We start from the raw sequence: 15,538 nt of genomic DNA on the forward strand, positions 1-15,538 counted from the left end.
GTTGCTACTTCATAACTAATTTTGCTACTGTTATGAATTGTAATGTAAATATCTGTGTTTTCCGATGGTCTTAGGCGACCCTGCTAGCGGTTCTCAACCTGTGGGCCAATGCTGTAGAGCCTAAGACCATCGGAAAACACAGATATTTACATTACGATTTATAACAGTAGCAAAATTACAGTTATGAAGTAGCAATAAAAATAATTTTATGGTTGGGGGTCACCACAACATGAGGAACTGTATTAAAGGGTCGCGGCATTAGAAAGGTTGAGAACCACTGCCCTAGGTGGTTTGGTTCAGTGGATAGAGTATCGGCCTTTGGATTGAAGGGTTCCAGGTTCAATTCCGGTCAAGGGCACATGCCCGGGTTTCGGGCTTGATCTCCACTGTGAGGCATGCAGGAGGCAGCCAATCAATGATTCTCTCATCATTGATATTTCTCTCTCTCTCTCTCTCCCTTCCTCTCTGAAATCAATAAAAATGTTTAAAAAGAAAAATAAGTAAAAGCGCTTCCAAAATGGGGAAAAAAAAGCACACATTGAACTGTATACTTTAAATGGGTGCATTTTTTTTACATGTAAATCATCCCTTAAATAAAGTGGATTTTTTGAAAATTAAAGGAATTTACTCAATTGCAAAAAGAGGTCTAGAAAAGAAAATGAAAGCTGCTGAGTGCCCTGGTCAGCCATACCTGCCTCCTGTACAAAGAGAGCATGGCCATGGCTCACAGTCAAGTTGAATGGAGCCTTCACTGTATTCAGGCTCTCAGGAGGAGTCACCACATGCCAGCAGCCTTTTTGTCAAGACTGAATCATTTCAATTGAGTTTATAAAAAGACAGTTTCTAGAACTCTTAAGGTGAAGTTATCCTAAGAGAAAATACTTCCGCACAGTCACTCCTGCTCGATCTCATTTAGCCAAAGCTGATGGATTGCCCAACTGCTGTGCTTTTTTTTCCGAAGTGAGTTTATTTATCTGTAAATGCTGTGATCAAGTCTACATTTGGTGGTGGAATCTCCAACAGTTTTTATGTTTTGTATTTGTCAGGTGTCTATCATCCCAAGGGGCAAAGGTCTGGGTTACGCTCAGTACTTACCCAGAGAACAATACCTGTACACCAAAGAGCAGCTCTTGGATAGGATGTGCATGACTCTGGGTGGCCGGGTGTCGGAAGAAATCTTCTTTGGAAAAATTACAACTGGTGCTCAAGATGACCTGAAAAAAGTGACTCAGAGTGCATATGCCCAAGTAAGTATGAAATGGTGCTTCTTCCTCATCTCACGTTTGCATGAGAAATAGTCATGAATGGCTCTGAAACAATTAACACTGTGTTTGACTGGTTTAGGCTTCTTAGGCCAAGATTATTTCTTAAAAGAAATCCACTGTAAAGCAATCAAAACTTAAGAAAAGAAATGACTTTTGGGGGGCACTCCTGTTCCTCATATGTCAGCTCTTCTGGGTCTGTCACTTTCTCAAATCCTTTTAATGATGCATATAATTTTTTTTCCTATTGTCTTTACCTTCTATTTCTTAGGACATTATTTGTTATATTTGTTTGCTCGTGTTGTTTCTGGCATAATCTTTGTTTTTAAAATAATTTTTCTTTTATATTTTTTTCCTTTGTTCTAGCACCTCATCTGAGCTTTTCTGATTCTGATTTATGGTATTCTACATTTTCTATCATTTTTCTGATTTAGCCTTTTCTGGAGTCTAGGCTATAGCTTTCATCTGTTTTATGGACGTCTTTCCATCTTGCTTTTCTTATCTATGGAGACATTATTTTGCTGCTCTTTTTTTCTTCTCAGAATAACTTCATAAGGGATTTTCCTATTGTTTGTTTTTACATTAAATTTGTTTTCCTGGCCTCTTAGGAAGGAGGAAGATTAGGACAGCTAGCTTTTCTATTTTGATAGCTTTAGAATTCCCTTTTCTGATATTTTCATGAAGTTTTAATAACATGGCCTACTGTGCTTGCTTCGGCAGCACATATACTAAAAAACATGGCCTACTACTTTCGGAGTCCTCCTGGCTCAGTTCCTTCTCCTCACTTTTATCTGGGCCTTCCCTTTTCTAGTCAGTTTGGATTTTACTTCTAGAAGCTGCTTTTTTCTTTTTTTAAATATATTTTTTATTGATTTTTTACAGAGAGGAAGGGAGAGGGAAAGAGAATTGGAAACATCAGTGAGAGAGAAACATCAGTCAGCTGCCTCCCGCACATCCCCCACTGGGGATGTGCCCGCAACCAAGGCACATGCCCTTGACCGGAATCGAACCTGGAATCCTTGAGTCCGCAGGCCGACGCTCTATCCACTGAGCCAAACTGGTTAGGGCTCTTTTTTCTTTTTTTAATTTAAATCTATTGGGGTGACTTTGGTTGCTAGGATCATATAGGTTTCACATGTACATTTCTGTGGTACATTATTTGTATATTGCATTGTGTGCCTACCACCGAAAGACCAATCATTTTCCATTACCGTATATTTAGCCCCCTTTACCCTGTATGACTCCCCCCTAACCACCATATTATTGTCTGTGTCTATGAGTTTCAGTTTTATATCACACACATGAGTGAAATTATATGGTTCATAGCTTTTTCTGACTTACTTTGCTTAGCATAATATTCTCAAGGTCCATCCATGTTGTCGCAAATGGCGGTATTTCATCTTTTCTTATGGCTGAATAGTCTTCCATTGCATGTAAGTACCACATCTTCTTTATCCAGTCCTCTACCAAAGGACACTTTGTCTCCATATCTTGGCCACTGTGAGTGATGCTGCAGTGAACATGGGGTACATATATCTTTGTGAATAAATGCTTTCAAATTTTTCGGATAGATGTTCAGAAGAGGGGTTGCTGGGTCATATGGTAATTCTATTCTTATTTTTTGAGGGACTTCCATACTGTTTTCCATACATTTACATTCCCACCAGAAGTGAATGAGGGTTCCTTTTTCTCCACAGCCTCTCCATTACTTGTTATTACTTGTCTTGTTAATAATCCCGAAGCTGCTTCTTAACGTGGGGCTTCTTCTTGTTAGCTTTGGGGCTCTTATGGCCCAGATTGGACCGACTACTTCACACAGTCTTCTGGCCCTGTGGGCTCAGGGAACAGGAAATGCAATGCCCTTTCCAGGGTCAGTTGTTCTCAGGTTGACATGACGCTCTTTGTAGGAAGAACCTGGAGGGTTTGGGGTTCTTATTCTCTCAGGTCTGTCAGAAGCTTCTTTTCTACTTCCCCTCGTTCAGAGAGTACCATGCAGGTCTTACAGCTTTGGGATTTGTCCCCACCTCTTTCTCACCTGATTTTGTTGTAGGTTGTTGTTTATGGGCTTCTGGTCTGGTATTCCTTACTGAGGAATTTGAAGCACTATTCATTGCTGCCACTGCACACAGAACGTTCAGCCTACTTCAGGCTCCATGTAGATTTTGCCAGGTTAAAGAGTAGATTACAATGAAATGTTTGGAGTTAATTCTAAAGACTTACGGGCATTTTTTGAAAATATGTTAGCCCAGGGGTGGGCAAACTTTTTGACTCGAGGGTCACAATGGGTTCTTAAACTGGACCGGAGGGCTGGAACAAAAGCATGGATGGAGTGTTTGTGTGAACTAATATAAATTCAAAGTAAAGGAGCGGAGGGGAGAGCAAGAGAACCCTCCGCTCTTTCGGCTCCGCGGGCCGGATAGAACAGCCGAATGGGCCGGATCTGGCCCGCGGGCCGTAGTTTGCCCATGGCTGTGTTAGCCTGTCAGCAAAAATGGATGTCCACCACTAATCATGTATTCTTTTTCAGATTGTTCAGTTTGGCATGAATGAAAAGGTTGGGCAAATCTCCTTTGACCTCCCACGTCAGGGTGACATGGTATTAGAGAAACCTTATAGTGAAGCCACAGCAAGACTGATAGATGATGAAGTACGAATACTTATTAATGATGCTTATAAAAGAACAGTAGCTCTTCTCACAGAAAAGAAAGCCGATGTGGAGAAGGTAGGTGCCAATCGTACAAATAATTCTGAACACAGTTTTGCAGGAAAAGTTCAAAGTGATATTGACGCTTGGTGGGTTTATAGAAGTCAGCATTTCTTGTATCTGGCTAACTCTTGGGTTCCTTCCTTCATTCTGATGTTTCTGTGTCTCTTTTGCTTCTGAGGTGGTAGGAATATGTTGATAAGCAAAAGTTGGCATGATCCCAGCTCTTGTGGCTCTTAAGAATATGAGTGAGGGATTCATGAAGTCTATTAATAGTTACCCAATAAACAATTGAATCTGTACTCTTCCTCACCAGCTATTTTACCAATATATTAAATCCTCGGTTAATATCATTGATAGTTTCTGCAACCTTAAGTGAAATGACATATAATGAAACCAGTTTTACCATAGGCTAATTAATATAAGCAAGAGTTAAGTTCCTGTGGCCTCATATCAACGTTATAACAAAACAGCATTGAACGAAACAACATTATTTGAGGCCCTGCTGTACTCCTAAGTAAGGAACACAATGGACTAATAGAAATTTACCATTGTTTCTCACCTCTGGAATAAGTAGTAAGTGACAGATGAAAGGGCACATAGAGAATTAGCTAAACTTGATAAGCAGGAAGTCAACACATGAAGACTACATTTGGCTTAATTATAAGCATCCATGGATAAGCATGCTTCATGTGTTTCATTGTTCCTCATTTGGATAGCACCTGCAAAAGGCACGGATCCTTTTTTTTTTTTTTTTTTTTTTTAATATAATTGATTTTTTTACAGAGAGGAAGGGAGAGGGATAGAAACATCGATCAGCCGCCTCCTGCACACCTCCTACTGGGGATGTGCCACAACCAAGGTACATGCCCTTGACCGGAATCGAACCTGAGACCTTTCAGTCCGCAGGCCGATGCTCTGTCCACTGAGCCAAACCGGTTAGGGCACGGATCCTTTTTTAATTCAGTGGATTTCTTGCTTCTAGTAAACTCTTAATTATTCAGACTCCATGCCACCAAAATTATAATTTTTTGTTCTTTGAACATTCTTCACTCTAATGAGAAAAACACAGATGAAAAAGCCTGATAAGGGATTGACACAGATAAAAGAATATTCTAAAGTAGACTATTCATAAGCAAGTCTTCAGAGAGGCCTTCTGTGAGACTGCGCTGTGCTGTGCAATTCTCAAAATCCATGACATCTTTTCACAAAACTGCACAGTGTAATTGGGAGAGAGCTTGTATCTGTGAAACACCAGAAAGCAAGCAGCAGAAGCTCTGAGAGAGAACAGTGGTCAGAGAAGGCTTTGTATGGAACACAGGGCTTAATTTTACCTGGAGGGATAGTCAGGTTCCGGTCAATGGGAAAGGAGCTCAGCATGGAGGCCTGCTGAGCAGAGAAGGGTATGGGGAGGAAGGCAGGAGTGGGCCGGCCTGCCTGGAGCCTATAATGGGGGAAAGGGAGACTACAGTACCCAGGTCCTCAAAAGCCAGGTTGAAAATTTAGAAACATAATTTTAGGCATAAAAGTGACTTTCAAAATGGTCTAATCTAACCACCTTGTTTTATGGGAGGGAGTCCTTAAAGAATCTTAAGTAGAAATGATTCAAGTTCATCACTTAAAAGGAGAATGTGACAGCAGTGGGATGGAAGAGACTAGAACAGAGACCAGCTCAGAGCTGTTGCAGGCATGTGTAACATTCCTGAGATGATGCTGGTGGTGACATCTAAAAAACCAAGAGTTGCTGATTAAAGTTAGTAAGATTTATTAAGTGGAGAATGGATGGGAGGGAAGCCCTTGGAATGACTCCAGGGCTCCTCCTACTGGCAAATACAGCCTGGGGTGGGAACGGGGAGGGATTCAGCCTTGACATGCAAGAGGACATAAGCAGTAGGCATTTGCAAGTGATATATGGATAGGAGGTCCAGACCAGATAAAGGATTTGTTGGTTATTCCCCTACAGCCAGTGGTTAAAGAGAAAAATGAGCTGTAAAAGACAATAGAGAGTGGAAGTGCTCACCAAAATGAGATGACCAGCTCGGGGATTCCACATGCACACCATAGATGCTCAAATGGGTCCAGAGAATTATACTCAGTTATTTACCCTTCCATATGTGCAGTATGTGTACTGACAGTGGTAACAAAGAAGTAACTGTTTGTGAAGGGAAAAGTAATCCTCAGATCTTGAAACACCGTAGAGTTCTGAAATTCTGCCTGGTCCATCAGAAAATTAAGTCCATTAAGAATAATGTGGCCCTAACTGGTTTGGCTCAGTGGGTAGAGCGTTGGCCTGTGGACTTGGGGGTCCCAGGTTCGATTCCGGTCAAGGGCATGTACGTTGGTTGCGGGCACATACTCAGTGGGGAGTGTGCAGGAGGCAGCTGATGGATGTTTCTCTCTCATCGATGTTTCTGACTCTCTATCCCTCTCTCTTCCTCTCTGTAAAAAATAAATAAAAATATATATTTTTTAAAAAAAAAGAATAATGTGTAGCCAGCCAGCAGCCATCAAAAGGAGAAGTGGCTGGAGCCTTTGCTGCTACAGCAAATGCCTTCCAAATTCTGGGCCTCAGTTTACCCATCTAAGGGCCAAGATTTAGGAGAATAAGAGTAATCAGCTAGCATTCACTTAGTTTAGTATCAATATGTATACCAGTTACTGCCTAACTTCTTTAAAACCCCCTGCAACCTCATGAAGTAACTATATTATTATCCCCATTTTACAAATGAAGACACTAATACCTAAAGAAACAAAAGAAACAATGTTGCTTAACTTTGCTTAAGGTCATCAGGCAGGCAGGTAGTTGGTAAGCGGCAGGACCAGGATTCGGACCCAGACGTCCAGTCTGCAGAGCCCTTGCCATTAACTCCTAACCAAGCCTGTACCTGTCAGTGTGACTGATCTGGGAGGTTGAGATGGACTATGAGCATAAAATGCATGCTGGTTTTGAAGACTTAGAATGAACAAAAGAATGTACAATATATCAATTCTTAAAATGATTACATGCTGAAATGACAATGTTTTTTACATATTGGGTTAAGTAAAATATCACAACTTAAGTGGTTTCTCGTAACTGTAAATAGGCAAATTTGAGAATTAAAGATGGTCTAAGAAGAAATCCTAAAGCTTTTATTTCTTCAAATCTTCTATACATAATATATTAAAGAATTAGATCATTTTAGTATTCTGGTTATGTTTTTTTAAGAGATTTTATCCCTTAAAGATGTAGACAAAAATATATAAGGTGACCAGGCCTGCTGGGGAGGGCAGTTAGGGGCGACCAGGCTGGCAAGGGAGGGCAGTTAGGGGTGACCGGGCCAGCAGGGGAGGGCAGTTAGGGGTGACCAGGCCTGCAGGGGAGGGAAGTTAGGGGTGACCAGGCCGGCAGGGGAGGGAAGTTGGGGGTGACCAGGCCAGCAGGGGAGGGCAGTTAGGGGTGACCAGGCCGGCAGGGGAGGGCAGTTAGGCTATCAGGCTGGCAGGGGGAGTGGTTAGGGGATGATCAGGCTGGCAGGCAGAAGTGGTTAGGGGCAATCAGGCAGGCAGGCAGGCGAGTGGTTGGGAGCCAGCAGTCCTGCATTGTGAGAGGGACATCCCTTGAGAGGTCCCAGATTGGAGAGGGTGCAGGCTGGGCTGAATTTTGTGCACCAAGCCTCTAGTTAAAAAATAAAAATAGAAGGTGATTCATCAATGAAAGATGTATTTTCCCTCTTTTAAAAAACAAATATTGTAAACTACAGACATTATGCATCTCACTTTTCATTGTGTGGGTATACCAAATGTATTTAGCCACTCCCTTAGTGCTGGACATTTGTTTTTATAGTATTTTGCACACGAAAATTATGTGACCTTATACATATCTTTTTCAGTGGTTCTTAAACCCTTTTTGGGGTGGGGTTGTCTATAAACGTTGTTGAGTAACTGTATTGTTCATATTTCAGGTTGCTCTTCTATTATTAGAAAAAGAAGTATTAGATAAGAATGATATGGTTGAACTTTTGGGCCCCAGACCATTTGCGGAAAAATCTACCTATGAAGAATTTGTGGAAGGCACTGGCAGCTTGGATGAGGACACTTCGCTTCCAGAGGGCCTGAAGGACTGGAACAAAGACCGGGAAAAGGAGAAGGAGGTGTCCCCAGAGGAGAAAATCGCCAATCAGATCCGAGGAGGGAGGCCGTTTTAGCTTGTGTCAGTGGGTTCAGTTTGCACGTTATTTTCAACTCTGGCTTTCTCAGAAGAATGAGAACACTGCTAAGTTGATCTTAACCAGCTGCTGACCAGTTGAAGTGGTGGGGAGAGGAGTACTTAATCCTCAGCTTCAGCAGTCCCAGTAGGGTTGCGGGGTGATCTCCCCAGGCCCTGGGCTCTTGGACAGTGGCTGGGAGAGTGGAACTTGGTGCCTGGCACTGGTCCCGCTGCACCATCAGTGAAGCCAGCAGAACATGTCGGGGAGAGAATCGGAAAGCTTGCCAGCGTGAGAGAGGCCTGTATTTCACTTTCCATCGCCCTACCCTTCATTCCCATTTCCCTTCAGAGGCTGTGAAATTAAATTGAATTCCTGATAAGAATATTTAAATTTGACTAGTACTTTGAAGATCGAATCCAGACCACATGTTGCTGTTTTACTGGAATGATTTTCTACAGAGAGTTGTAACATACTTAAAAAATATGAATGTATTATGTAAATACGGCTTCTTTACATCAGAAATAAAGTGTAAACATTTTGCTTTTTTCTCCTGACCACACACAGGGCCACTGTTTATGCTTGGGATACTTTCTTTTAGTCTCTGGTTCTCATCTCCTACACGAGGATGAGGAACTTCTAGGTTTGTGTGTCCTGGAATGATGAACTCGGATACCAGCTCGGTCAGGGCGAGAATCTGATTTACACCCTTACTAGACCAGTCATGACCACGTGTTGGTCACACTGTCGGGACTGGGAGTCGGTGTGTCATAGCAGGTGTGGCAGGCTGTCCCAAGCCATCACCTACCTGGACTTCAGAGAAGGGCAGTGACAATAAGCTGGAGAGGCCCCTGTGCCCTGGGTCTCCCATGACTTGCCTGCTCTGAATTGTAAGCTGTGACCATTACTATTAGAAGGGTGTGTGGGTCCAGAAAAGTGGAGGTTTGTAATGTTGCAAACGTAGATGGATTAAACCTTACAAAGCCACTATTTGGATTTGGAAGTACCATACATTTTTGCATTTATTAATATATATTTTTAGCAGCTTCCTTTAATGTTCCACTTGCCTGTGTATCCTTGATGTAGTTAAGTATGTTGTGGGAATAGTGACTCTTAAGACACAGAATCAGTGGCATCTGGAGCGGCACTGGGCTGATGGGATGGGAGGTGGCTCAGGCGGTGACTGCAGAAGTCACACTGCCCTCTTCCCTCAGGGGATGCTTGTGGGAAGCAGCTGAGTGAAGACTTGTTTTAAGGCTGTAGGAGGACTCAGCCATCAGGGTGTTAAGGTGCTGTGCTCCACTTAAGCAGTGACGAGATGCTCAGTGCTCCTTCCTCTTCCCACTGCAGAGGCGCCAGTGTGTGCGGTTCTGTCTGGGCAGAATAAAGTGGGGTGTGCCAAGTATGAGTCATGTTTGATTCAGTAAGAAAACTGACAGAGCTGTGTGGGAGACTCGGATGGTAACCCACAACTCGGCAGGACTTGTCTGCACAGAGTGGTCACACCTGCACTCTAGGCACTGTAGTGAGCGTTACCTATGTTGCGGCCTAAATAGAGCCTGGCCCACAGCAGGTGCTCTGGGAAAATCAAACCTAGCACATTTCCAGGTTAGATGGGAATGGTAGTCTCACAAAATAGTTCAGACTTCTGCAAAAAATATGTTCTCACCTCAGTTCAAGTCATGCTGTCTACCCCAGTCAGGCTGCCTGCTGGTGTTGTTCAATGGTCGAGCATTGACCCATGAACCAAGAGGTCACTGGTTTCGATTTGGGTCAGGGCACATGTTTGGGTTTTGAGCTGGATCCCCAGGGTGGGGCATGCAGGATATATCTCATCAATGTTTCTATCTATCGCTCTAAAAATAAAAACTTAAAAAAAAAAAAAAAAGGCTAGGGCTGCCCTCGCCAGTTTGGCTCAGTGGATAGAGTGTTGGCCCATGGTCTGAAGGGTCCCGGCTTTGATTCCGGTCAAAAGCATGTACCTTGGTTGCAGGCAGGAGGCAACCAATCAATGTATCTCTGTCACATCGATGTTTTTTCTCTCTGTCTCTCCCTCTCTCTCTAAAAAAATCAGTGGAAATATATCCTCGGGTGAGGATTAACAACAAAAACCCTTAAAAGAAGGCTAGGGGAGAAACCAAGATGGCAGTATAGGTAAACACCTAAACTGCTGCCTTGCACAACAATTTCAAAACTACAACTAAAAGACAAAACAAACATCATCCAGAACCACAGGAAGGCTGGCTGAGTGGAAATTCTACATCTAGAAGGAAAGAGAAAAGCACACTGAGATGCAGAGGAGCTGCAGGAGGCAGAGGTACTGAGACGCGTGCGCGGAGAGGACTGGCAACTGAGTGCGTGGCTGGCTTTCTCAAGCGAGAGGGAGACTAAAGCTCCCAACTGTGCTGAACTCCAGTTCCGGGCGAGACTCTGGGGACCCAGACTCATACGGGGTGAAACTGGACTGTCAGGAAAGAGAAAAGCACACAGACTCAGAGGAACTGTGGAAGGCAGAGGTACTGAGGCGCGTGCGCCGAGAGGGTGGACAACTGAGTGCGTGGCTGGCTTTCTCAAGTGGGAGGGAGACAAAAGCTCCCAACGGCTCTGAACTCCAGTTCCATGTGACACTGGGGACCCAGACTCATTCGGGGAGAAACTGGACTGTCTGGCAGCGGGCAGAACTCGAGGGCGGCTTTCTCTCAGAGGCGCTTGCAGCAATTATCACGGGACACTGAGACCCAGGGGCCTATTAGGGCAGGGCTGATGGGAAACCAATGTTGTCTGCTCCTCCCTGAGACTCTGCCCCATCCAAGCTGAGCACAGAGGCTTTTGCAAGTCTTCTCCCATAAGGGTGTCTCCAGCACAGAAGTTCTCCCATCTTAGACACAGCTGATCCTCACAGCCAATTGGCCTGGAGGTCAATTCCTCCCAGTGATACCAACAGCAATCAAGGCTTAACTACAACAAGATTGTGCACACAGCCCACAAAGGGGTGCACCAAGAGTGTCCACCTCAGGTGACTGGGGAGGCTGAGCCACTGTGCCCTATAGGACACCTAGCACACAAAGCCACTCTATCAACTCAGGGAAGCAGCCAAAATGCGGAGACAAAGAAAAAGATCACAAATGAAAGAAATGGAGGAAAGCAAACCACTGGATATAGAGTTCAAAAACATAGTTATAAGGTTTTTCAAGAATTTTCTAGAAAAGGCCGATAAATTTAACGAGAACCTCAAGAATATAAAAAAGCACCAACTAGAAATTAAGCATACACTGACTGAAATAAAAAATAATATACAGAGATCTAACAGCAGACTAGAGGATCGCACGAATCAAGTCAAAGATTTGAAATACAAAGAAGCAAAAAACACTCAACTGGAAAAGCAAAAAAAAAAAAAAAAAAAAAAGAATCCAAAAATATGAAGATAGTGTAAGGAGCCTCTGGGACAACTTCAAGCGTACCAACATCAGAATTATGGGGGTGCCAGAAGAAGAGAGAGAGCAAGATACTGAAAACCTATTGGAAGAAATAATGACCGAAAACTTCCCCCACTTGGTGAAAGAAATAGACTTACAAGTCCAGGAAGTGCACAGAACCCCAAACAAAAGGAATCCAAAGAGGACCACACCAAGACACATCATAATTAAAATGCCAAGAGCAAAAGACAAAGAATATTAAAAGCAGCAAGAGAAAAACAGGGAGAAACCAAGATGGCGGCATAGGTAAACACCTAAACTGCTGCCTCGCACAACAATTTCAAAACTACAACTAAAAGACAGAACGGACACCATCCAGAACCACAGGAAAGCTGGCTGAGTGAAAATTCTACAACTAGAAGGAAAGAGAAAAGCTCACAGAAAATTGGAGGTACGGCAAAGGGTCTTTGTGCGTGCAGAGAGGAAGGGCGGCTGAGAGCCTGGCTGACTTTCTCTGGCGGAAGGGGGAAAGAAGCCCCCGACCGCACTGAACCCCAGTTCTGAATGCACTGAACCCCAGTTCCGGGCGAGCCCCTGGGGACCCACGCTCTTACAGGGGGAGTCTGGACTCTCGGGCGGAGACTCGGGAGCCGGGGAAGGCGGAGGACTGAAAGCGCGCGCGCGCCAGTGCGCACAAAGGCTGCGGAAGTTGCCACAGGCTTTCCCTAGTGGAAGGGAGTCAGAGGCTCCTGAATGCACTGAGCCCCAGTTCTGACTGCAGTGAACCCCAGTTCCAGGCGAGCCCCTGGGGACCCATGCTCCTGTGGGGGGAGTCTGGACTCTCGGGCGGAGACTTGGGAGCTGGGAAGGCAGAGGTCTGAAGGCACGCACGTGCGCGCAAGGGCAAGGCTGACGGGAAGCCAAGACTGAGACTCCACCCCTCCAAGCTGAGCACAGAGGCTTTTGCAATTTGGCAAGTCTAATCCTATAAGGCTGTCTCCAGCACCGAACTTCTCCCAGCATAGACACAGCTGATCCTTACAGCCAACTGGCCTGGAGGTCATTTCTTCCCAGTGATACCAACAACAATAAAGACTTAATTACAACAAGGCTGTACACACAGTCCACAAAGGGGTGCACCAAGAGTGTCCACCTCAGGTTAACTGGGGAGGCAGACCCACTGGGCCATATTGGAAACTTAGCACACAAATCTACCTTACCAACTCAGGGAAGCAGTGAAAATGCGGCGTCAAAGAATCAGATCACAAACGAAAGAAATGGAGGAAAACAAACGACTGGATATAGAATTCAAAACCACGGTTATAAGGCTTTTTAAGAATATCCTAGAAAAGGCCGATAAATATAACGAGACCCTCGAAGATATGAAAAAGGACCAACTAGAAATTAAACATACACTGACTGAAATAAAAAATATTATACAGAGACCCAAAAACAGACAAGAGGAACACAAAAATCAAGTCAAAGAATTGAATTACAAAGAAGCAAAAAACACTCAACCGAAAAAGCAAAAAGCAAAAAAAAAAATCCAAAATGTTGAAGATAATATAAGAAGACTCTGGGACAACTTCAAGCGTACCAACATCAGAATTATGGGGGTGCCAGAAGAAGAGAGAGAGCAAGATACTGAAAACCTATTTGAAGAAATAATGACCGAAAACTTCCCCCACCTGGTGAAAGAAATAGACTTACAAGTCCAGGAAGCGCACAGAACCCCAAACAAAAGGAATCCAAAGAGGACCACACCAAGACACATCATAATTAAAATGCCAAGAGCAAAAGACAAAGAGAGAATATTAAAAGCAGCAAGAGAAAAACAGTTAGTTACCTACAAGGGAGCACCCATACGACTGTCAGCTGACTTTTCAACAGAAACTATGCAGGGCAGACGGGAGTAGCAAGAAATTTTCAATGTGATGAATAGCAAGAACCTACAACCAAGATTACTCTACCCAGCAAAGCTATCATTCAGAATTGAAGGGCAGATAAAGAGTTTCACAGACAAGAAAAAGCTAAAGGAGTTCATCACCACCAAACCAGTATTATATGAAATGCTGAAAGGTATTCTTAAAGAAGAGGAAGAAGAAAAAAGTAAAGATAAAAATTATGAACAATAAATACATATCTATCAACAAGTGAACCCAAAAATCAAGTGAATTAAAAACCTGAGGGACAGAATAATCTGGTGAATATAATAGAATCAGGGGCATAGAAAGGGAGTGGACTGATAATTCTCAGGGGGAAAGGGGTATGGGGGGTTCATGAAGAGACTGGACAAAAATCATACACCTATGGATGAGGACAGTGGCGGGGAGGTAAGGGCAGAAGGAGGGGTGGGAAATGGGTGGAGGGGAGCTATGGGGGGAAAAAGGAGAAATAATTGTAATAATCTGAATAAAGATTTAAAATAAATAAATAAATAAATAAATAAATAAATAAATAAATAAATAAAAGAAAAACAGTTACCTACAAGGGAGCACCCATACAACTGTCAGCTGATTTCTCAAAAGAAACTATGCAGGCCAGACCAGACGGGAGTGGCAAGAAATATTCAAAGTGATGAATAGCAAGAACCTACAACCAAGATTACTCTACCCAGCAAAGCTATCATTCAGAATTGTAGGTCAGATAAAGAGCTTCACAGATAAGAAAAAGCTAAAGGAGTTCACCACCACCAAACCAGTATTATATGAAATGCTGAAAGGTATTCTTTAAGAAGAGGAAGAAAAAGGTAAAGATAAAAATTATGAACAAGAAATGCATATCTATCAACAAGTGAATCTAAAAATCAAGTGAAGCCCTAACTGGTTTGGCTCAGTGGATAGAGCGTCGGCCTTCGGACTCAAGGTTCCCAGGTTCGATTCCGGTCAAGGGCATGTACCTTGGTTGCGGGCACATCCCCAGTAGGGGGTGTGCAGGAGACAGCTGATTGATGTTTCTCTCTCATTGATGTTTCTAACTCTCTATCCCTCTCCTTTCCTCTCTGTAAAAAATCAATAAAAAATATATTTAAAAAATAAAAATCAAGTGAATAAAAAAATGTGATGAACAGAATAAACTGGTGAATATAATAGAATCGGGCATAGAAAGGGAGTGGACTGACAATTCTTGGGGGAAAAGGGGTGTGGGAGGGTGCGGGAAAAGACTGGACAAAAATCGTACACCTATGGATGAGGACGGGTGGGGTTAAGGGCAGAGGGTGGGGTGGGAACTGGGTGGAGGGGAGCTATGGGGGGAAAAAGAGGAACAATTGTAATAATCTGAACAATAAAGATTTATTAAATTAAAAAAAAAAAGGCTAGGGCTTAACACAAATAAATGCAGTTAGTGGGTATGAGCCATGGCATCACAGCACCAGGTGGGGCTAGGTCACACTGAGGTGGCCCGAGATCTCAGTGACTCCAAATGGCAAAGACTCACTTCTCTTCCTTCTTGTCCAATAAAGGCCAGGAAGCTTTGCTCCACAGTCACTGATGGAGAAGCTGGGTTATCTTTACAGGAGGAATCGAGGTCCCCCACTTGGGAGTCAGAGCAGAGGGCCAAGCACTAACATTTGCTTCCACCTAGAAGTGACATATCACCACGTTCTTTTGGCTAAAGCAAAATCACTCGTTCACAGCTAACTTTAGCAGTGCTGGCCAATTACTAGTAAAACTAGCCTGGTCCTGTCCTGTGGAATTTGACTTTACAAGACCTGTTACAGAAGTGGCTAGTTTACAGGAACCATAAAGTGATCATTTATTACACAGACAAGAGCCTTCACCCTCTGTGCTGGGCCAGGCTGCTGGCCCAGGGTCCTGCTCTGAGAGCCCACCTACCCGGTGCTCCTCACCCACCAAGAGCTAGCTGGAAGCCTGAAGGTAATTGGTGGCTCCTCTGGCAAATCTCAGCGGAGTTGTTAGCGAAGGCTGGGACCCACTAGCCCAGGGAGATGGGAAGTTCTCTGGGAAGTCT

General features: G+C 43.7%; 1 protein-coding gene across 1 annotated transcript in view; it reads left to right on the top strand.

Annotated features, from left to right (window-relative positions):
- The window catches only part of AFG3L2 (AFG3 like matrix AAA peptidase subunit 2), a 43,302-nt gene extending 34,590 nt beyond the window's left edge, over positions 1 to 8,712 (top strand). The window contains exons 15-17 of the mRNA XM_080686828.1: positions 1,047 to 1,247; positions 3,790 to 3,984; positions 7,908 to 8,712. Coding sequence (XP_080542954.1) covers positions 1,047 to 1,247; positions 3,790 to 3,984; positions 7,908 to 8,150 — 639 coding nt within the window. The 3' untranslated portion in view covers positions 8,151 to 8,712. The remainder of the gene's footprint in view (positions 1 to 1,046; positions 1,248 to 3,789; positions 3,985 to 7,907) is intronic.
- Positions 8,713 to 15,538: the final 6,826 nt, after the last annotated feature.

Source organism: Plecotus auritus, assembly GCF_963455305.1.
Source record: "Plecotus auritus genome assembly, chromosome: 8".
NCBI lineage: Eukaryota > Metazoa > Chordata > Mammalia > Chiroptera > Vespertilionidae > Plecotus > Plecotus auritus.